Source organism: Lepisosteus oculatus, chromosome 29 (genome assembly GCF_040954835.1).
Source record: "Lepisosteus oculatus isolate fLepOcu1 chromosome 29, fLepOcu1.hap2, whole genome shotgun sequence".
Taxonomy (NCBI): Eukaryota; Metazoa; Chordata; class Actinopteri; order Semionotiformes; family Lepisosteidae; genus Lepisosteus; species Lepisosteus oculatus.
This window is the reverse complement of record NC_090724.1, coordinates 6,561,725-6,584,819: the sequence shown is the minus strand read 5'-3', so window position 1 is coordinate 6,584,819 and position 23,095 is coordinate 6,561,725. Positions and strand designations below refer to the sequence as shown.

The following is a 23,095-nucleotide window of genomic DNA, read 5'->3' as shown; positions in this document are numbered from 1 at the left end:
AATTGTGTGGGAGTGCGTGGGGGGGGAAAGCCTAGGGTTCACAGTGGCCTTTCAAGTCTCTTGAGGATGTCAGACTAACTGTCCTTTGAGAAGATCCAAAATGCAGACTTCTCTTGTTTTTTCCTTTAGAAAAAAATCTTGAAAAAACAATGTGTTGTGTGTGCGGCGGCCCCTTGCCAGAAAGCTGAGAAAAACAGATGATGTGATGCGACATCAGTGCGGCTCGAAACTGCGGCCTAGAGGCATGGAGCTCGAGTTGGACTCCTGCCCCAGATGGTGCTGCCCCTGCAGGGGAGGAGAGGCAGAGGGACCCTGGCAGGCCCTGGGGGACGTGCAGATCACCCTCACGATGATGCCATAGCAACCACTCGCAATCTGCCTGCCTCTGCTTCAGTGCAGCACTGCCTTGTCTCGAATCGACAGTTTCTTTCCCGGATGTCCTGCCCGGCGCCTACTGTTTGGAAAGACAGGGGGAAAAAAATGAGTTATCATGCATGAAACACACAGGTCTTAAGTTTCTATTCAGGAGCTTTGACTTCTAATTGCACTCCCCGGTGTGCTTGGAAATGGACTTTCGCAGGTCGTCTGTTTGCCCTGTACCTGCGCAGTCTACCCAAGGTACGGGTGAGAGACCTGACCTGAAAAATTGCTTCGGCTGCTGCGAGCTGGGAGCGAGATTCGTCTGAGCGGACACGAGTCCTGCAGGGGTTTGGTTCTAAATGAACAGAAACGGCAGGATCTTAAAGTCCCCGATTTTTTTATTTTTTATTTTGGAACAACAAGTTCCCTGCGCTGGCTGGCCGGCGTCTTGGAAAAGAGCGCTAATCACGGCGTTGGAGAGAATCCGACCACAATCACTGGAGGATCCGCCGAGGCCCCAGGGACAGAATGACGGGGGGGAGCTGAGCCTCAGCACAGACTGAGACGACCATGGCACTAGATGGGCAATGCAAAAAAAGTACTCTTGACTGAGAGCGCTAGCTTCGCAATTACAGTTATAAATCCCCAGCACGGTTCACCATCGAGCCTCTCATCATTTTTTTTTGTTGACATCAGCTTTAAATCCCAGGCCATGCTGAGCTCTGATGCTTTTCTTCCTCTGCAGCCATATGCCATGTATCGGGGCTGATGCGCTAGCATGGACTGTGTTTCTATTTCGTCGGCATAGTTTTGGCCCCAGGTTAATACTGGCTTGGATCGCGGTTGGCCTGAATCTGCCTCTGCGATAGACAAAGGAAGGGTGGTGGGCTGTTGATGCACTAAATCGAGCTGATGGAAACAGCAGTCAGGCGAAAAGCAGTGCCCTTTCTGGGCAGGGCTCTGGCATCGTGCCATGTGATGTCTGGACATGTGCCAGGGCGAACCCAAGAGCTTGCACAGGCCCTCAGCGCCTCAGAGAACGCCCCCCCCCCCCCCCCCCCTCGGCAAGGAAGTGTGATGAGATTGAGAACATAGCAGAGCTGAATCGAGGTCTCGTAATCTGTGTGGGCTTTCAGTGTGCTTAAAATTGAAAACAGGAGGGACCTCTTTACACAAAGAGCAGTGGGAGTGTGGAACAAGCTGCCCAGCCATGTTGTTCAATCCGATACCCTGGCTTCTTGCAAACACCAGCCAGAAGAGATCCTGGGATTAATTAGGTACTTATTACAAAGCGTCCTGGGTGAGCCAGTAATGTTTACAGGGAGATTCTTAGATGTGGGGAAAGTGGCCTGTGGATTAGTAGTTTTTTTCCTCTTTGATCGTGCTATGCAGGCTGTCGCTCCAGAGCCATGGCCTGGGAACGGGTTTGTCCTGGCGTTCCCGTGGTGACCCCAGGCCTGCGGCCCTTCGAGTGTCGTGACCTCGTATGGGGGAGCAAAACTGGACGAGCAAGCTTTCAGTCGTTCAGAGGGGGACGATTCGAATGCGAAAGAGTCAGAAGAGGAATTTCAAACCACCGAGCAGGCAGGCGACAGCCTTCCCAACGCACGTGATACTAGCAGCACGGCTAGCGATTTAATCTCCTCCCCAGCGGTGCACAGACAGAACCGGTGTTTATCCTGTAATGTTTGACTAATGTGATTGCAGAGTAATTCCTCTTTGGCTTTTGTTGCTGTTGTTGTTTTTTTTGACAATTTTGTTTGGTTTGTCTTTGTTAAGATGCCTGGGTATTACAGGACCTGGCAGAGAAGGGCAGCACTACCTGTTGACCCTAATCCTGGCCCAGTGAAAGCCTGGGTGCACGTGGGGGGGGTGATGTCTGAGTGCCACGTCTGTTCCAGTGTCTGCAGGGATTAGGGCCGGAGCGTAGCACAGCCCGTCTAACCTTCAGCTCCTCCGTTCGGACTGGAGAACACTCTGCAGAGTCAGCTGGAGCTGCCCACCTTTGTGTCTGAAGGTGTTTTCAGTTGTGTGTCCGAATCGGACACTCGGTATCACTGTCACGTCCTATAATAGCTTTATTGACTGTTCTTATCTTTCTCTCACTGTGCCCCCTGGGCGAGGCCGCTGTTGTAAATGAGAATCTGTATCTGTGTCGGGTGGGTTGAAGGATGACTTTTGTCGCCCAGAGGCTGTTGGGCTGTACCACACATTTCTAGATCTTTCCACAGTGCCGGAATAAATTCCACCAGGTGGACAGTAGCACATGGCCCCCACAGGCACACAAACACAGAGGCCCCTGATCTGACTGCACATTGTCGTCTTCAATTTCCTCCAGGTATTCTAGGGAAGGGAACCTCTGTTCTGTTAGCATCCTATATATCCATCACCTTTGGGAAAGGTGAATCTGTATTTCCTTGCACAAATATAGGCTGTGAAAATGTGCACAAAAACGTTATTGCAACATGAAACGTGACGCAAGGACGTGTTTCAAGAGCTAAAGAATGATAAGGACAGGGGTTACTCTTCTCTCCAGAGTAGCACTGAGAGTCCCTGCTCCCTCTTTGAGGTGCAGTAGGTCTTCTAGTGAAGCCCTGTTGTGAACTCAACGCCATCACGGAGACAGTGGGAGTCAATTGTGACCATGTATGAGTGTCTCTTGGTGGGGAGAAAAGTTCAATGGGCACCAGCTGTCCATTCTGCCCCGTTGAGAGTGTTACACAGCGGTGTCTCTGTGATCTTCAGGGGCAGGCAGGGAAAGCTGGGTGCTCACCGAAAACAGCCAGAGAGGAGCAGAGACAGCGAGGAGTAACGCTAGGCAGGAGTAAGAGTTACGCGGAAGGCAACCGATGCAGACAGGTGGACAGTGGCAGGGAAAGACACCACTGGATCAGTGCTGATAACCAGGAATTCGTCAGGTTTCAGGTTTCTGGGCTTCGAGTTTCGGGCTGGAGTTAATCTCGGATCAGAACTGAGCGTAGCGCTACCAGAGGTAGCTCAATGACGGAGCACTGTTCCAGGGGCATTAACTGGTGTACATGAGGGGACTGAAATTGGGTAACTCATTGGTGATGGGGGCACTGATCAACGGCCTGATTGTATTCTGATGGCCCCAGGACAATCGCGGTCGGTTGTGGGAATGTGGGGAGTTCCCACGGCAGCCGAGAGCTGCTATCCCCTGCCAGCCCAGACAATAACTGGCTGTTGCAGAAGGTTTTAAACTAAGGAAGTAGAATGTGGCCTGTTGTTGTTTCATCTCTATACTACACCAAAGACAGATGAGTGTTTGGAGAACTAGATGAAATTGCTGGGTGGCAATTTTTGCCAGATTAGCTGCAGCTCAATTGCATAAACAAGGATTTTGAACAGTATAATAAACTTTTATTCAACCAGGCATATCGCATGAGAACAAATTCTTTTTTTTTTTTTTACAAATTTTCAAAAAATCTCCTTTTAGATTACATGCAGTTTTTTTTATGTTGGTTATAGCATCCGACAGGAGCACATGGAAAATTGTCTAGGCATCACTGAGAATTTATTTTCTTTGGCACTAATTTGACAACCAGGAGCCTGATTATAAGTACTGACAGTTTTAAACCTGATGTCCTATTTTCTCAGGGTGTTCTGCAGGGCTCTGTGTTGGTGCCTTTATTGTTGAAATGTGTTTATTGTTCAAATGTCAACTCCCCCTGAAATCATTCATCATTGCTGATTTGGGTTTCAGTGTTATGTTGATGACCCTGATTGACTTGCAGACCAAATTCAGAGCTTACCGTTATAATAACTGACTACCGATTACAGCAATCAAGATTAGATGACTGCAATGCCCTAGTTCCTGGGGTATTTTCTAAGGTACAAGTAGGCCTCGGTATGTTCAGAATTCTTGCATTCTAACTGGAAGTGCTATACATCAGCTCATAACTCCCACCCTCCGGGAATTTCTCTGCCTTCTGCTGAAACAGAGTGGACTTTAATGTTCCCCTGCTCACACTTGAGGTACTGCATAGCTCTGGTTTATCTGAAGGTTTACTTCAGCAATTCAAGTCCAGTTCTTAATCTGAGATCTGCTGATCCAGGACCTTTTTCTCTGCCGAGGTCTAGGATCCATACGGTGGGCTTCTGATCTCCAACTCTACATCCATGGAACTCGGCTCTTAAATCCAGCAGAGACTCTGCGATTGCCAGAACCTTCACAGTGTGCTTAAAAGACCTGTCTGTCAGATTCATGGAGACCTCCCCATCAGACCTTTTGCTTCTCTTGTGCATTAGATCCATGCTGTTGTACTGTGCTCTGAGGTTCTTGAAAAGCTCACATAAAGAAAATTGTATTATTGTCTCTTTTCCAGTAAAATCATAACAGCAATGTGATGGTGGTACCTTGCTCAGGGGTGCAACAGCTGTGCCCCACTTAAGATCTGAACCCGCAACCTTCCAATTTGCGGTCTTTACAGTGGAATGGGCGAGAGTCATTGCTCTCTGAAGTCCTGTCAGATCCTTGTTTGCTTAAAGCATGATGGCATTGAGAGTGTGTGTGTGGGGGTGATGTGATTTCAGTGGGTTTTCAACAGCATAGAAAATAGGAGCTGTGCAGACATGTGTGTCGGGCTCATGGCTGCTGCTGTGGGTCGCTATGCTGTTGGGGGAAACAGGTGCTCCCCCAGTGTCTGTATGAGTGTGTGTGCCGCTCTGAGGGGCTGTAGGGAAGCACACGGCCCCACAGGCACACAAACACAGAGGCCCCTGATCTGACTGCACATTGTCGTCTTCAATTTCCTCCAGCTGCTCCTCCCCCGCAAGGTTTCTGAAATGCCTGTAACAAGGACACAAGAAGCATTTTGCTATTATATAAAGATATATTATATAAAGAATAGAATGCCCTTCTTGTTAGCTCTTTTTTAAAAAAAAAATAGTTTTTGAGTGTTTAAGGCTGTATCCCACAGCTTTCTCATTTAATACATCTCAATCGGTTTTCAAACGTTTGTGTTTTAGAAGGCAGCTTTTGAACGACTTCTAAATCGATTTGATTAAATTGCACCTGTCAGTTCTGGAGCAAAACATCTTCTGTCCTTAAAACCGTGTGCCTGGAGCCTGATTCTCTGACAGCTGGGTCAGATGCAACTAATAACATCATACAGCCAGTTTAGAGTCCTAGACAACCTCAGTTAAGGAAAAACAAGGACAGCCAAGCACAGGATGCTTTAAGTTCGATTATTTCTCATCTCTTCAGTCTTGTACAGAGGAGGCTATGAGTGGTCTTAATATAGCCATTTCCTGCAGGGAAACAAGTAAAGGTTAATTCCATGCTGACAAGCAGAAAGGTGTAATGCAGCATTTCAAGGGTTGAGCCTTCTCCACCTGAATTACTTGTTTCCTACAGCCTGTACTGTGATAACACAGATCCCCACGCGAACCTGTTTCAAGTACTGATGGGTACCGACTTCAGACCCAACAGGAGCCTAAAGGGTGCTATTTAGAAACAAGTGCCCTCTGAAGTGAACAGAAATGAGCAAGCGTTTGAGTTGTAGTGGTCTGACCACGGTGATCTGTGGGTCTGAATCAGTCACGCACGGATCACACATGATGCTGGAGTTCAGGACTGTCTGACCTCACGGTATGGACTAATACAGAAAGCTGCACCTGTTCTCTGACATCTCTGAACATAGAACATACAGTAAAGAAAGGCTCCAGATAAAGTGAAGTGTTGATCACCACTAGGATCCCACAATCCCATCAAGACTTCTTTTGATTTTTCCGGACAACTTGACCGTTTCTTCCAGACTCCCAGAACCCTTTCAGTAGGGCCTCATCTCCAGTACTGACAGTACCACACATCTACCCCCCATGGGAATCTGTCTGTTTTTTTCTCAAATCCGGTTCTTAAACGTATGAGAGATTTTAGGATATAACTTTGGGAGAACAAATTTGGGAAAAAATGCTAAAGCCCTCTGCCTCTCCAAATAAAAAAGTGGGATATGGAATGGTTGATGACGGAAAGCTGCGTTTGGTGTCTTGTGGACACCCTCCCGTGTTTTGGTGGGGCCTGCTTCCCTTTTGGCTGCCCCCCTCCACGCCGCCATCGGCCCTGAAACGGCCCTTTGTTCTCGGCGGGAGCACGAGGCCGTCCAGACGGCTGGGCCGCAGTGCTGGCCGGGGGCCCCCTCAGCTGCGCGTGATCCCTGCTGGGGGGGGGGCTCGGCTGACCCACGCGCGCTTTCATCAGGAAAACGGCAGCTGGAAGCCCCGCGCCCAGCGTGGGAGCTGATCGGCGCTGCGCTGGGTGTGAGTTGACACGACAGTGCTGGGTCTTCATCACGTGTACATCTGGGCCTCGGAAACGCAGTTGTGTGTCCTCTTCACCTGCGGGCTTCCAGAAGAGTCTTCAATCCAGTTGGCTGAGTGTCTGGAGTCTGGAATCCTCTGGTGCTCCACTGTTCTGACTAGTACAGTGACTACTGCTACTCCTGCTACTCCTATTCCTGCCCCTACTGCTACTGCTCCTACTGCTAGTCCTATTCCTGCTCCTCCTGCTCCTCCTGCTCCTCCTGCTTCTACTGCTACTCCTGCTCCTACTGCTCCTACTGCTCCTACTGCTACTCCTATTCCTGCCCCTACTGCTACTGCTCCTACTGCTACTCCTACTCCTATTCCTGCCCCTACTGCTACTGCTCCTACTCCTACTCCTACTCCTATTCCTGCCCCTACTGCTACTGCTCCTACTGCTCCTCCTGCTACTCCTATTCCTGCCCCTACTGCTACTGCTCCTACTGCTATGCCTGCTACTCCTATTTCTACAGCTACTGCTCCTACTGCTTAACCTACTGCTCCTATTCCTGCTGCTACAGCTACTCCTACTGCTACTGCATCTACTGACGAGTGACTGCTGACTACTGGGCGTGTAACTCTGTCCTTTCTTCAGTAGCACAGACGGAAATGCCAGTCTTCCCAGAATCCAGCCGCGTTGGGGCTTGAAAAGCGTTCCTTTCACTTTCGCGTGGTCGTGTCCCCTCTTTCCCAGTGTTGCATTTTTTGCATTCCTGAAAAGATTTCCCGGGATTCTTGTCTGGCTGGATCCGGGCCACAGGTGTTCCCACATCTCTCCTGTGCGGCTGAGGGCTCCACCAGCATGGGGACACCCTCCGCAGATACCTCGGCAGCGTTTGGGAAAGCTTGTTCCTCAGGTTTGCGAGTTGGGCTGTTTTCTGTCCATTCCACTGCAGAAACACTCTTTACGGTTCCGCCATGTGAGTGGCCAAAAAATACAAATTGATTAAAACCATGAAGGACGTTATAGTGTTTGGGCGGAGGGTTGACGTTCTATATTTTCGACCCCATCTGGGATGTTGATCCGGAGAACACTGGAACCAGAGCCTGGAATCTTTACCAGACTGCTCCCACCCAGCTGTACTGTACCTCTTGCGGGTGGGTCTCGTCGCAGTCCGTGTATCATGCAGGTCTGGGCCGAGCCCAAGATCCCATTACATCTCACATGGTTGCACTCGTTTCTAGAATGAATTCATTAAACCACTGAATGAGCTTCTACACTGTATATTCTTCTAGAGTGGGAAAGGGCAGCCCGGACAGAGATCTTCTTCAGTTTTCAAAATGTAGTCAAAATAGCCCCCTGCATTTGTTTTTTTCTTCTCATTTTAGGTTTGTTCCTCCTCTGTATTCTTTCCCTTATTTATTTTTATCTAATCTTGAAATAGTAAGATGTCAATCATGCCGTTGTGCACAAAATAGGAGGAGTGCTAAGGAAATGGTTATTCTTTTTTATTTCTTCACAAAGGCAGCTCCACAACAAATGGATTTTATGGATTTGATTGTTCTTGGTAGCTGCTGTCGGTGTTCATCTCATAAAACCGCTGGGGGAAAACATATTTTTTTTTATCTCCCTGCTTTGCACCTCTGTATCTCCACGCTGGCTGTGGTTACTGCGCGTTACAGATGACATTTTCTCTGGACGAGCTTTAAATAGACTCAGGGTTGGGGTGCGAATGAGCGAGTTGACTGGAGTGTGGAGGTGTTAATGGAGCCAAGCCCAGGGTGTCTCTGCATCTCGTCTGCACGGTGAAGCACAGTTTGCGCCTCGCTTCGGAGAAGCAGAAACCAAACTCTTAATGGCGCCGTGATCTTTGCAAGCAGGGTTGCTTAACGGATCTCTTAGGTCTTATCGAAAGGATTGCATTCCCTGTTCGTACCTGAAGCTAGACAACCAGTATCCGATAACCCAGTCTGTAAACCGGATAGTAAAGTAAATCTTTATTTCAGGGCCTTAGTACCTTGATATGCAAAATTGATCAGTGGCCCTGACCCCCTTAGAACTGTGCAATAAGACACTCTATTTCTTTTAACGACTGCAGGTCTTGCAGAAAATCCATCTTACTTGTCCATTTCCGCAACACTCTAGATTGGCATGCACAGTTCTAAATCCTAACAAAAGCAAAAAACAAAACATCTTGCAGATTTTAAGACGACAAAATCTGGACACACAATTTATCAGTTGATCTCCCATACTCTTCACAGGTTTATTCCCTTTGTCTCCAGACCTCAGTTACATAGCACTTTGATCCAAGTTGGATTTCGCCAGTTGCAGCCCCTTTTTCCACGGTGCAACAGGAAAGCAAATACTGTTGCGTTTGCATATTATTTTCTAGACAACCCTGCCTATGCTGCTTCACACAGAATCAGGTGGGAATCTGTCCATTTGCTGATAATCTTAAATACAAGTATTTTGCAGGCCCTTACTGCACTTGGGGTGGCTCGAAGGGCTAAAGTAGAGTGGGCTTATTTCTCTTCCAGGTCCTTGCCTTGCACTGAGCCCTTGTCCTTCAGTGTGCTTGGCACAGTGCGCGTCTCAGCCCTGCCGGTCCAATCAGAACCCCCCTGACTGACCGACTGGGTTTTGATTGGCTCGGGGCCGCGGGCTCAGCATGGCTTAGTGAGAGCTTGTCGAGGGGCTGGACGGAGGGGTAGCTGCAGCTCGCAGGGATTCAAGCCGGTCCACCCCAGGTTGTTCTCTCAGGACTGAGCTCTCCACAAGTTGCAGGGGCCTACCGGTGTCGGCGAGAGGCTGCTGTCTGATTGGACTCCCTCTTGGCGTTTTTCTCGCCTGAAGTTTCTCGCCATCCCTCTCCAAAGGAAGAGCATTTCCTGCTCTGCGTGGTTCGGAAGCTCTGAACTCCGCCAGTGGGTGACATTTCTCTTTCTCTCTTTTAATTCTTCTGTGGGTTTCACTGAGCTAGAATATTGTCTCTCTCAATATGTCATATTTAATTGTGTATTGATACGCTGGCTAGAACTTACAGAGTAGCGTCTTCTGCCTAGAAATATTCTATAGATGAGGTCAGACTTAAGCTCCACAATATTTCATTTTTATGTGGATTGACTTTTTCCACTTGAAAAGGGCTATTTTTTACTCTGCATTCTTTTCCTCTATGTTTGATATGGGTTTATTCATATCTGCATTTCAGTTTGAAACAGTGGGCTGATTGTTTAATGCATTTAGCTGATTAAAGGGCCTCAAACTCACATTCGCTGGCTTTCTGGGGTAGCTAAAAGCTTTTTCTAATTGATTCTTCTGCACTCCAAAGTGAAGGAAACTAAATCCTATTAGAGAATAATGAATCCTCCGTCCTCCCATTCCCTTGTAAACTAAATGCTGCAGTGAGGAGGGATTGTTAAATGCAAAATGCTGTGTTTTTTTTTTCTCCCCAAAGCACAGATGTTAAATCAAATCAGATGTCGGAGAGCATGTCTGTGAATTCAAACGCGTTAACTTGCACTTCAGTTTTCAGCTCGGGTAATGAATCTCAAGATGGCAAACAGAAAAGCTCTAGTTGGCAGAGTGTGATTCACAGATTATAAATCTGGTTCTCACCTGTTTTTCCAATACTAGCATCTTACATAAGGAAGTACTTTGCATCCAGAAATCCAGAGGTTCTGATCCACTGTGGTCATTCCTGGTGTCCAGCCTTCAGTTTAATTGACTAGGTCAGAAACATCTGATGTTATTTTGAGTAATTTCCTTCTTTTTAAAAAAAAAAATGCAGAAAAGCGGCTAATCCAGTCACATTAGATTCCTCACTGCAGCACGTCGCTATTTTGAGATTCCTTAAAGAGTGTTTTGGAAAATATAGCCATTATTTCTGCCGAAGGTCCTGGACAGTGTCTACTTTTGATTTGTATGGTTGGGGAAGGTGGGTATTTTGCTGGTTTCAGCTGAGTAGGTTTTGAAATTGTGGGGTTTTTTTCCCGTTGTTTTTGGGTCCTAAATGACAGGTTTGGTTGTTTGGTTGGTCTGAAATAAAAGAGAGAGCGAGACGGACAGTCGTGAACAAACCGCCAGCAGACAATACTCAATGCCACAGGCCTTCATTCCAACTTGGAGCACAGCCTGCTGCTGGTTGGCTGAAGTTGTACTGGGTTATCTTAGCACATGTAGGAGAAGAAGCTCAAACATTGCCCACTTGCACAAAGCCTGGATGAAGATGGGCCACTTCTTCCCTCTGACTCATGGGCAAGGGTATGTGCACCACAATGCAAAATAAAAGATTATTTTTTAAGAAAACTTGAGGTGCTCTTTCCTTCCCACTGGGACAGCAGTATTGCATGCGTTATCGTCTTCTGGTGGGAAAAACTCTGCAATAGGCAAAGAAATATATCTCTTATTTGGAAGAGTTTAAAAGGTTTTGCCTGGCATTTCGCTCGGTGAAAGTCGTCTTTCTCTCGTTTGCAGAGATTGTACGCCCTGCAGCACGAACACTGAGCTCCGCACCAGAGCAGTGAGAGTGCTGTCAAGAATGACGACTTCCCCTCTGGCCCTAGCTAATACTATGGCCTTCTGTTGTCCAGCTGGCGTTTTCTGGCATTGTGCCTCCTGAGGCCCAGTGCTTCTGCCTGGAGTAGTGTAAGGTGGCGCATTGGTTTGGGTTTAAAGAGCAAGGCTATCTCCGTTGTCAGCTTTTGTGTCAATCTAAGAGAAGCCAGGCAAAAAGAATATAGGCTAAAGTGTGGTCCTGGCTTGCAATTTCTCATGCTGCAGCTGCTCCACTGCACAGCTAGGTGTTGCATTGAGAAGAGTCTTGGACGTTTCAGCAGTCATGAAAAGAAGCTAAACCAATGTTAGGAGAGCAAACTGGGATGCAGCCTTAACGCTGCGTTGTTGTTTACTCCTGGAAAGGGTCAGGAAGGCCAAGTTACCTCGTGCACATGAGCCAGGCAGGTTTAATTCCAGGTGTGGCATGAACGACCACCCCGCTGAATGGGGCTCATTTCCTGCGCCGCGTTTTGTCAGCATAGTTTGCCTGCCGCTTGACGGTTTTCTTCTGCTTGTGTCCAGCAAGGGGCCCTTTCTCGCCTGTGCGCCGACCTGCCTGCCTGTTGAGTCCACCAGCACATGTGAATAATAAATAATGTGCGCAGCCGCGTCGTCATGCCAACCGGGAGGAGGGAGGGGCTGCAGCCAGAGTGAAGGGGCCAGTACTGGAGCAGACAGGACAGCTGCACAGGGGTGGATGTCCCATCATTAGTCAGAATGTGAATCATGCACCTCAGTGGACTTTGCATCAGCAGCCCTCGTGTCTGGAAAACAAGCTCTGAAAATGAGGTATTGAGAGCAGGGATTGTCAGCTTTAGTCCTTGGAGATGCAGCCGGTGATGTGGCTTCTCTAAATGAGCTCAGTTGGGTAATTCAGATCACAATTGAAATGATTATAATGCACACCTTGAGCACTGCAGGTATCCATCCCTCGTAATAAATGATTCGTAATGGAATGTCAGTTCATGGAAATAATGACTTTAAACCCTCCCTCTTGTCAGTTTTGTGCTAATAAGACCATTGTTGATGCAGTTCACTTGTATGCATACAGTTTTGGGGCCATCTGTATTTCTAGTGCAGGTTTAGCTCTGTAGCTCTGTTCCTGTGAGATGCACATGAGGTATCCAGCACTTATCAGTAACTTACGGTGCTGTCATGAACCTGCACTGTAATGTGGCCCACCTGTTCTTCCACTTGACCAAAGGTGAACTCTGCTGAGTGTAGGGGGGGGCTCTAATATTTTGGCCGGTGGCTGTACCTAGCTGCAGATAACCATGCGGTGCGTGGCCCGGCAGACCTGACTCCTCCTGCACCCCGCGCTCGGCCGTCAGTCGCCCCCTGTGGGCTCTCGGCACGGAAACCGCCGACATCAGAACCAGATGGCAGAAGGGAGGTCCCTTCCACTTTTCTTTGGCTTGAGTTGTCACCGTTTTACATTTCCCTTCGTGCAGGAAGTGGTCAGAACCGTGGCTGGTGTTTCTTAATGGGGGAGGTTATTATAACCTCCTCTGCACCTGAGCCAGCGCGAGCTGAAGCGACCGGTCGGGCGAGCCGAGGAGAGGAAGCAGGCTGTTCACCGGGAGTGCCCTGGGGTGCCCCAGGGGTGCGGGTCAGATAACGGAAGTCTTTCCCACTTCATCTCTGCTTTCGAGTAATCGCACTTCCTGTGGTCTTGGAGGGGAGCTGGCTGATGTGCTTGTGTTTGAGGAGATGCCCGAGCTTGGCAAGCACGAGGACTCGGGCTAGGAAATGAAATGGAAGACCTGTGTTGATCCCCGCGAGACGGCAGAGGAGCTGCTCTGATCCTGAAGCCTAGCTCGCTGCATTTTGAAACCCGCTAAGAGAGGAAGGATTCTCGCCATTTCTCATCGCCACCTTTCAAACTGACGGCAGAGTCGGGTGGGGAGAGACAAGCTTTTTTTCCTTCTCCTTTCTCACCTTCGCAAGGATTAATTTTCGCTTTCTCACTCTGGGTATCGCTGACTACGTCAGAGAGTGGCGCGGGGGCTGGCGGGCTGGGGCAGGTGGCGAGGGGGGACAGGTGGGGCTTTTCGCTGGGTTTAGTCCCGCGGGGGTCCGCAGCCCGTCAGGATGTAGGGGGGGGGAGAGAGAGACTTTTAGGGCCTCCTGGGCAGAAAAATCGTTGTATCCACACACCCAGACAGACTGCAAAATCCTGACTTGCGAAAGCTGTTCTTGAGCTGTGGTTGAGCAAAAGCTTCCTATATCTGCGCCCACTGATAATGACTAGGACTTGTCCCCCTGTCCAGGGGGTTCCCAGCTCAAATCCGCTGGTGCAACATGCACCCCGCTGAGAGAGTTTGTGAGCTTCCTTGTGCTTCTGCCCTTCAGCTGAGAAGTGAAGTTCAGGCCAGGTTGCAAGAGACTGGGGCTGCAAAGCACGAGGGGAGGCATAGAGGACCCCCTAATTTTGCCTGATTCCCTTCTGGTGAGCTGAGTATTGTATACAAATACAGTGCACAGTAAGTGCTCACTGACCAAAACGCCAGAGGCCTGCTCCTAGTCCCCAGCTGAAGTTACAATGAGTGACTGGGCTTGAGGAACGACTCTGCAGGTCAGTCAGGTCAGAGGTGCTGCCGGAGGTGATCCCGTTAGAAAAACGGGATGGGGCTGGGGCTGCCGATCTTTCCGAAAATCCTCTGTGGGACTCGGGATGTGGCCCACCTGTTGAAGCTGCTGTTGCAGATCGCACTGGCTTGAGTTGTTACCGTTTTACATTTCCCTTCGTGCAGGAAGTGGTCAGAACCGTGCGCGGCTGGTGTTTCTTAATGGGAGACGGGAGCTGTTGTTGCACACGACTGAGTTGATCTCTGTTCAGTGCAGGGAAGGGTTCTAATATTTTAGGCTGTGTAAAACATGACTAATAAACTATTTTCTATAGCGCCTTTAAAGGTGGCCTCTCGAAGTGTTTTACAGAATAATGACAACAATAACAAATGCACAATGCGATAGATGGTAGATGGGGGGGGCTAAATACAGTAGGAGCAAGGGGTAAAGAAGTTTAGAAGAGCCTTTACCAGTTAAATAAAGGTTTTGAGTTTAGAGAAGGGGGCTCTCTGATATCCTTGGGGAGAGAGTTCCAGAGCTGTGGCTTTTTAGAACTTTGAATGACATCATAGCAGGTCATTGCAAGATTCTCTTGTTGGTGCTGCCCGCTGCTGTCCAGATGGAGGGGGCGTGGGGGGGTCGATGGCATGTTAATGGACACCTGATGGCGTGGTGGGCACCCTGAACGTATGTAGGCCCTTTGCAGCCATGCCTGGCCTTCAGTACAGTCCTGTCCTCTGTCAGGACATTAATCATGGTCTGGTGCTTAAACCTCATCCAGTCCATCATTATGTGGAGTGTGGAAAGTGCTCCGCAATTAAATGGCTATTTTCAGCTCTGGAGAATAAAAAACGTGACCTCTTGCATTTATTGACTCTTGTGCTGCGTTAAAATTTAAACTGGCTCGCCCTGTTTGGCACCCGAGGGAAAGGGATGTAGGGGAAAGAAAAGGGGGAAGTGATTTTCTCCGTCTCTCTCTTTTATAGGGGAGGATGTTGTCGGTGTAAAAAAGAAAGAGCTCGTTCGTTTCTGTCTCTTTGTCTGCGCTGTGCGTTTCCCCTTCCCGCTCACCCGGAGCCTCCGGAGGGGGTGGGGCCGTCGTTCACACCGTCGGCTGTTCCAAGAATCCCGTTTTCTGCTCAAGACCCCCTGTCGATTGTTCAGCACGGGTTCCTGCTGGCCGTGTTTCAGTAATAACATAATACAATCATTTCCAGGACAGTGTTTCAGAACTGGCTTACTTTAGACTTATTTGCCTTTATTTTTTATGCTTGATTCTTTGTCCGTTATGGTACCAAGGATTTATTTTAATAATCATTTGCACACTTCTGTGCACTTTCTTATAGAAGGGGACCCACCTCCCACCTGGGCGACACAAAGCTGACATTCTGCACCATTAGCCCCACCTGGGAGACACACAGCTGACATTCTGCACCAGCAGCCCCATTTGGGAGACACACAGCTGACATTCTGCACCAGCAGCCCCATTTGGGAGACACACAGTGGCCATTCTGCACAGCAGTGCAGAACTGAGTGGAGTTTAAGCAGGACTCTGAAGTTCTCACTCCTGTTCCTGGGAACAGCGCCATAGGATTGTTAATGAGCAAGAAGTCAGGACCTAAGTTTAATGTGTCACTTAAAAGTTCAGAAGTTCCTACATCACTGTGTCTCCTGTTACTGTATGTCTTATTTAAATTGCTTTCAATAAATGCATGAGCAGGATAATTTCAAGGACGCAATCCTGGACTATAATTACTAGTCTAGTCCTACTAGCATTTTCTTCAAATGGTCTACTGTTGCAACAAAAGCCTATTTGTTGTAACGTTTAATTCTTTTAAACAATTACACTAATGCTGTTAATGGGGCTTATGTGAAGCTCTTCTTTTGAGAGCCGAGGTTGTACAGTGTGGACTCCATGTGACACCTCCTCCTTTTTCCCGTCTCTTTCAGAAGCCGACTTAAAGAAAGCGTTCATCACCGAGGTAAGAGCTGGTGTCGCCTCCCTCCCCCCTTAATCCTGCCGACTCCCCAAGTCTCAGGCTGTTCCTGCATGTGGGTCTCCGAGTTCCCTCCTTCCCTGTGGAATCCTCCTTCCTCTTCCATTCCCTCTTCACAGCAGGACTGACCAATCCGATCAATATTAATTTTTTTTCTCCCCCCCCTCTGGAGTTGTTGAAATGTTTTTGCCACCGCAGAGAGGGGACAAAGAGGCAAGAATTGCATGGTCACGAGATCCGTGGCATTCCCGAAACACCCATGGGAGATGGTTACTTTGTCGGTCTTCTTCCATCCGGTTAATCCTCCTTTCCCCAGATGCCCTCCTCCTCCGGACAGCCGGGCTCAGGCCCAGGGAAGAAGATCGGCCACAGGGGAGTGGACGCCTCCGGAGAAACCACCTACAAGAAGGTACACGCATCCAGAGCCTCCATGCACCCCAGCTCCCGGTCACGGAGACCGAATCCGGGAGTGGGTCGATCCTGCTTCTGGAGAGCCACAGTCCTGCAGGATATTCCAGGATCTCCGCGTCTCCGATTGCCGGAACGACAAGTCACGTTGGCTGTCCGGACCCCGTAATTTAGTCCCTTGCTAAATTAGAGGCAGTTAATGTAGCACATTTGGCCAGCACGGTGTGGAAGTGAGCGTGGGCGCATGGTGGCCTACAGTAGTACTGTGTTGTGTCGTGTGTGGAGAGTCCGGTCCCTGTCCTGGTCGTGTCTCCTCCCTGCCGCGTCGCCTCTCTCCACCTCCGTCCCATCCCCCCTTCTCTCTTTCTCGTCCGTCTCTCCCCGCAGACCACGTCCTCGGCGCTGAAGGGCGCCATCCAGCTGGGGATTGGCTACACGGTCGGCAATCTGAGCTCCAAGCCCGAGAGGGACGTGCTCATGCAGGACTTCTACGTGGTCGAAAGCATCTTCTTCCCCAGGTGAGGACGGCTGGGGCCGTGGGGGCTGCTTCTCCTAGAGCGCGGGTGCGAGACTCTGGTCCTTCGGGGGTGCAATCCGGACATTGTATCGGGGTCTCTTCCGATCAACAGTGCCTTGAAAAGTGTTCAGATGCGGTTGGGCTGTTAAAGGGCTTCGCGTTCTGAGCGCAGGTTGTGTATTTGACGAGGCCTGTGGGTTGAGTTACTAGACGACTGTGACTGCGATTCTTCCCCTTTGGGTCCCCTTCCCCTTCTTCACCCTATACCTCATCCAGGTGGTGTAGAGTTAGGATTCGCTGTCTGGGGCTCATGGTGTCATCAGTGAGTGACATCCAATCAGCGCCGAACCTCCTGCCTGTTCCAGTGGAACTCACAGAGTGTCACAAGACAAAGGGCAGAATGGAGGAGCCCGTCTGTGCTTCCTCGTTCCCCCTATATAGATTGTAGGGGTACATCGCTTTGATATATAATGACGCAATCGGTAATTCCAAATTCTGTGGAGATGAAATAAAAAATAACGGGTCCAATTAAGCTAATGGACTAATAAAGCTCACTTACTGTAGGCTGTTAAGAATAGAGGTGAGGGAAGACAGCTCCTCTGGAGCCCCGAACCACTTCATCGACCTGCCTGTGTATACTGTACGTACCTGAAGGCAATTCGGTCTTTAAATACGGTTCATCTGCAGAGGTTTTCTCGGGTGTCTCGTGTGAAAATGGCTGTGCTCTCTCTGTTGTTGTGTCAGACGCAGCCAGGAATAATATAGCCTTCCTTCCTGTCCCCCTCCTCTTTCCCCGCCACAGCGAAGGCAGCAACCTCACTCCGGCCCATCACTTCCCCGACTTCCGCTTCAAGACCTACGCTCCCGTCGCCTTCCGCTACTTCCGCGAGCTCTTCGGCATCCGGCCCGACGACTACCTGGTAAGGCTGGGCCGGCCCGGGGTGTGCCCTGGCGGCCGAGCAGGGAGGGATTCGGGGGTCCCCATGGAAGGATCCTTTTGCACGTTTTCCTCTTAAAATAAAAACGGGAAGGAAGGGGAGGGGGGGTGGCTCCCAAGTGACTCGAACACAGGGCTCCCCGATCAAGACATCATGGATTCGAGCCTGGGTGACTGGGACTGGGATCCCCCGGGTGGCGGAGCACTACGTGGCTAGGGTGGGGTGGGATTAGTCAGTCAGGGCTCTTGGGAAAACAGCGCCCCCTCTGGTGCTGCCTGGGAAGGACGAACATCTACAGGTGGCCAAGTAGTAGGAGTCTGCCTGCGCTTCCTCATTCTCCCGTGTGCGTTTGCAGGGTTTTTAGCTGTGAGCCGAGACCCACTTGGCTATTCCAGATTGGGTGGTATGTAATAATAAATAACTGGCAATTATAAAATTAAAAAAAGAGAACTGAGAACTTCATGCAACCATAAAAATGACATGGCAGCCGGGAGGGGAGATGGTTTTGTTAAGCACTTTTCCCTTTGCCAACAAAAAAAAAGTCAGTGTTATACTGGTCAGACTTCAGCTTCTGAGGTTCAGATGGTTCCAGATCCCATGCTTAGTCTTTCTACAGTTGGGGCTGCAGATCACAGGGACACCAGCTCTAAACTGGCCCGACTGAAACTCACTTCAGAGTAGGACAGACCAGTGGGTGGGAAGGTTAGGTCATGTGGGGAACAAGGTCAGAGGTCATCACTGCACAGACCTGTGTGTGCGTGAGTGAGGTCAGCAGTCTTGATGGGCAGTGCCTCAAATACTGATGAGTGTGTGGTTTCTCATTAGCTGCTGCAGTACACTTCTGCTTGCATGCTATCCTGACACCTGTGTCTAATACAGTCTACTGGTGTCCCACATCAGGCCGGGCTGAGCAGGTCCTTGGGCTGGAGATCTGCTCAATCTGGTCAAAAATAAACCCCGCCGCCCACGTGTGATCCAGGAAGAGCAGCCCCGGTGCGTTCCAGACCTGCCGGGAATCACAGGAGAAAGTCTGCAAAAAAAAACGAACCAAGAATGGCCTCCCGTCTGCACTGCGGACTCCGGGCTGTTTAACTGCTGCTGCGGCCGAGCCCGCTCTCTGAGCCTGGCCCCCGCCTCGCCTAGACGAGCGCTCTCGCAGCGTGCTTTTCAAGCCTTTCATTTGAGCCGGGTTCTGCTGATATCGCTTCGGTTTTTTTTTTTTTAAAGTGAAACCAACAGCTGTCAAAAATAAAACCCCTGCTTGACTGCAGAAAAAAAAGCACCCGTTCTCATTTCAGGAGAACGAGGGCTGAGCCGCACGTACGTTGGTGCGAAGGCGCAGAGCAGTGTGTGAGCCGTGTCTATTTTTACATCGCTCATCTGTAGTGCTGGTACAGTGGCAGCCTTCTGCCGCCTGTCACGATCAGGCTGATACAGTAGCCCTCCTGTTAAGCCTCAGGCTTCCTGCCTCCTCCTCCAGAAGAAGATTACCGTCTAATGCTCTCCTAATTGAGCTCGGAGCCGAGAGCGACTGCTGGCCCGGTCTCTCGTGGGGCTGCGACAGGCTGTGTGGTGTCCTCTGCAACCAGGAAACTCCGGTCGTGACACCAGCTGGCCCGAGCACGAAGAGAAGGAAAGGAAGAGAACATCGTGGGCACTGACGATGGGCACGTGTGTCCCCTTCAGAAAAGGGCTTCACATTGCTGTAACACAGATGCATATCAGAGGATACAAGGCAGAGAACCGTTAGCTAACAGCCATAAGCGCTTTGAGAAGCCACCGTCAAAGGCGCTGTATAAAATAGTGTATTATTATTTATTATTGCCTCGTTGAAACAAGCAAGTGTTCCCCTACAAAGGGGGTTTGCAGTTTTTCAGCAGCGCCAACAGTGTGAACGTCAGCGTTTCTGCCTGACTGTCTGCATCAGCTCCTGCTGATGCCGAGCAGCGTGATCGGGAATGCTTGTGCCTGCTCGTGGTTGCAGTTGTATTATCTCTGGGTCGGGGCTGGTGCGTGTATCATGACAGATACTTTGTCTGTCATGTAATGGCATTGTTAAAACCTAGGCTCTTTCAAGAATCTGAGCGCAAGTGTGTTGGAGCTGCTTCGATCACAATGCTGTAGAGCAGAAGCAGTGAAGAAATCTGGGGGCTCCTGGCGTAACAGCGCCCCCTGTGGCCTCCTGGGACCTTGCAGTTCTGGAAGGGAGGGACTCGCCACTTCTCGTGTCAGCTCCAAATATCTGGTACTGCACTGAAGGATGTTAATGGATTTTAGTGTGTTGTTAGTAACTTTTCAGTTTTGAGCCACTGGTGGTGTGTATACCATTGCAAGCTGAAGAGAACATTTAGCATTGACATTGACGTGACAGTAATGGGATACAGTGTACTAAACAGTTCTTTAAACCAGAAGATTCTATAGCAAGCAAAAGCAGCAAGGATCCTTGCTTTCCACGTGGAATCACGCTTGCTGGACCCTGGATTTTGTGCTTCTCAGGAGCCGCCCGGAGCTACAACAGGCGCGCCTTCAGCTTAGCGTGACAAGGCTCCTCTGTCCTCAACAGCATAACCACAGAGCAGATGGTTGTGCAGATACAGTAGCTGCTTTTAACAGGAGGGCGGTTATTGTGTTGCTATTCTGCCCTGCTGCAGAGGAGTCACACTTTTGCGAGGTGCTGAAGGGGTGCAGTGGCAGAGACTCCTGCTGGTCTGTTTCTGGCTTGTCGCGAGCTGCAGTGCGCTGTTCCGAAGGCTCGCGCCTGTGCTGAGTCTTGTGTTGCCTTCGTGGTTTTGCACGGCAGGTTGGCTTCAAGATACAAGACAGCCGGAATACAAAGAAGACTCCATGCTGTGTGGCAGTGCAGTGCGTTTCAGAATATAAAAGCTATTGTCACTTTTTTTAATATGCCGTCTGCAAATGCTGGATGTTTCATCCTTGGTGTCTTATTCTGGGCAAATTCACAGAAATAATAAGATTCGAAACAGTTTAAAAAAAACATGCATCTGTTGTTATTTCAGCTCTGTCATAGCCTGCACTGGGTTATTATTAAGTCCAAATTCAGCGTGTGGTTTTATCTACCAAAAGCTTTAACTTATAGTCCCTTTTAGCACTAATCTGTGCCCTGGGTGTCACATGAAAGTAGTGATGACATTTCTGACCTTTGTCACAGTGTTTCTGTATCCCATTTATTTTTCCTGGTTTGAAAAAAGGACCCCATAAAAGTATTTAAAAAAAACAGTAAGCCCTTTGTCTCTCATAAAGCATGAAAATGCAGGAGATGGTAAAAAGTGTGTGTTAGGAGTTGTTGTGGGGGGAGGTTTGAAGGACACACAGTTACACGGTGGCTGTCTCTCTTTGCTCCTGCAGTACTCCCTGTGTAACGAGCCCCTGATCGAGCTGTCCAACCCTGGCGCCAGTGGGTCCCTCTTTTACGTCACCCGGGACGACGAGTTCATCATCAAGACCGTCATGCACAAGGAGGCTGAGTTCTTGCAGAAGCTGCTGCCAGGATACTACATGGTGAGCCCACATCTGCTCCAGCCCTGGTCCTGGAGAGCCTTTCAGGTTTTTGAATGTGCCCTCAATCAGTAGCCATAGACTGGGGTCAGTGTGGATTAAATAAGCATGTAACTGGTTCAGTTAAGTAGCTGAGAGCTAGGTTTAAGCCTGAACCGGAAGGCTTAAGTGATTCTTCAGACCGAGGGCTGGAGAACACTGAGTTCACACTAATAGAACCAATAGCACCATTGGAACTGATCCTTGCTGACACAGACTCAGACATGCAGGGCAAAAGTAAGGGACACCAATTAACAGGTTAACAAATCCACCGATTTAAATGCATGTTTGCCTTCCTGCGCTTACACCCTGTTCCGATTCCCAGTGTTTGCCAAGGTCCTGCCCTAGCCAGTGACTCAGGATCCGATCTCTGCTTTCAGTCCTGCGACAGCTTTTGCAGACTTTTCAGCCGAATCAAGGTTACCTGGAATCAAATGTGGCACAAACACAGGTTGCTCCACTGTGTTGGTGCACAAGACCTTATGAGGCACGGGCCTGTTATTGCTGTTTGGTAGTTTTGCCCCTGTGGTCCTGGTTAACTAAAGCGTCCTTCTGCTCTCCTTTTCTTCTCCACCACGGAGCTACAGGCTGCACAAATGTGCAGCTTTTCGACGGGTTAGCCTACAGCCCGGCTCAAGAGAAAATGGTCACAGGAGCGCAGGAGAGATCTGAGAACTGCCGAAGCATGGTTTCATTTCACTGTACGCTTAATGTCAGCCCAGAAGCAAAAGAGGAAGGAAGAGCGAACAGCAGTATTACCATGCAAATCCAGCTTGCTATTTCAGTCCCAGCTATGCCCTGGGGGCCGTAATCTCGGAAAGCTGGCTCTGAGACCGCCATCAACCCGCTAGGAGCATGCATGAAAAACAGGAAGCACGTGCAACAGGAACGGTGGCTTTTCGAAAGCCTTCCACAGCGGGCTGGTGAGCCGAGGTCGTTCTCATCAGGCGCCGGCTGTTGAGCGGAGCAAGTCCTGCAGGCAGGCTGCGATAGCGATCGGGCCTCTCCAGCTCTGCTCTCACAAGGAGAGCGGCAGCAGGTCTCACCGATTCGACGGCTTGCCAGTAGGGGGCAGCTGCACAGGCAGTCCAGGGTTCGAGGGCAGGGGGCCACCACTGGAAACCATTCTGCAGAGCGAACATGAACAACATTGGAAGTGGCGAAGAGGAGATAGGAAAGAGTAAATGATTAAGATTGACGTTGTGCTGCAGTGGAGTTACTTTCCCATTTTTAACACACAAAAATCTGTTACCCGTATCTGGTGCCCTTGCTCAAGGGTACAGTGGGATTCCTGAAAATGTTAAATTTTTTGGAAAATAACATTTCGGTTTGTGTTATTGCCGAAGGGTGCCATGTTAGCTGGTGGGAGGGTTTCAGAAACTTCAGTCCTGAGGTGACCCCGTGAGGGAGTCTGGGTAGTTATTATGCAAAGGCCTTTGACCTTTGACCTCCCTACGGGTTGAACTCGGTGTCCAGATTGCAGTGGACATGGCTGTGCTAGCTCTCTTTCTGTTTTAGGAATGCTAAACTATCAGCATGCAACCCTTTTGTCTTGAACCTTCTTTAACTCACCTCCAGCGTGCTGCTTGAATGCACTGTGCAGTCAGAGGCTGTGTCTCTTGCATCCTGTTTGTGCTAAATTGCCATGAACCCTTGCACCACTCAGCCAGCCATCGCATCTTCGTTCACAGAGCACAAATGTTACTGATTTTTCGTGAATGCGTGATCTGCTGAAATTTTATTTTTGGTGCGCCTTTTAATATAACAGCCAAGTATCATTTTATCTTCCTGCGCACATACGTGCATTGCCTCGTATCTGCAGGCCACTCAGAGGTGATTAAATCCATACTTCTGAAAGTGTGTTTTCACATTAAGTCAGCTGTCAATGACGGGAAATGGATTTTCAGTAAGGAGAAGAAAGAACTTCCTACATAGA

The 23,095-nt window shown here is 49.4% G+C and overlaps 2 protein-coding genes across 7 annotated transcripts in view; both read left to right on the top strand.

The window, feature by feature from the left end:
• The window catches only part of hnrnpm (heterogeneous nuclear ribonucleoprotein M), a 102,036-nt gene that overhangs the window by 9,654 nt on the left and 69,287 nt on the right, over nucleotides 1–23,095 (top strand). The window lies entirely within an intron of this gene.
• Nucleotides 1–23,095, top strand: part of pip5k1ca (phosphatidylinositol-4-phosphate 5-kinase, type I, gamma a) — a 50,690-nt gene that overhangs the window by 10,225 nt on the left and 17,370 nt on the right. For 4 of the 6 annotated variants that reach the window (XM_069186117.1, XM_069186116.1, XM_069186120.1 and 1 more), the window contains exons 2-6: nucleotides 15,695–15,726; nucleotides 16,058–16,150; nucleotides 16,537–16,667; nucleotides 17,469–17,586; nucleotides 20,971–21,123. In XM_069186117.1, coding sequence (XP_069042218.1) covers nucleotides 15,695–15,726; nucleotides 16,058–16,150; nucleotides 16,537–16,667; nucleotides 17,469–17,586; nucleotides 20,971–21,123 — 527 coding nt within the window. Of the gene's footprint in view, nucleotides 1–9,167; nucleotides 9,547–15,694; nucleotides 15,727–16,057; nucleotides 16,151–16,536; nucleotides 16,668–17,468; nucleotides 17,587–20,970; nucleotides 21,124–23,095 lie in introns of those variants that run through there. The other 2 variants (XM_069186119.1, XM_069186118.1) reach the window with 2 other exon arrangements.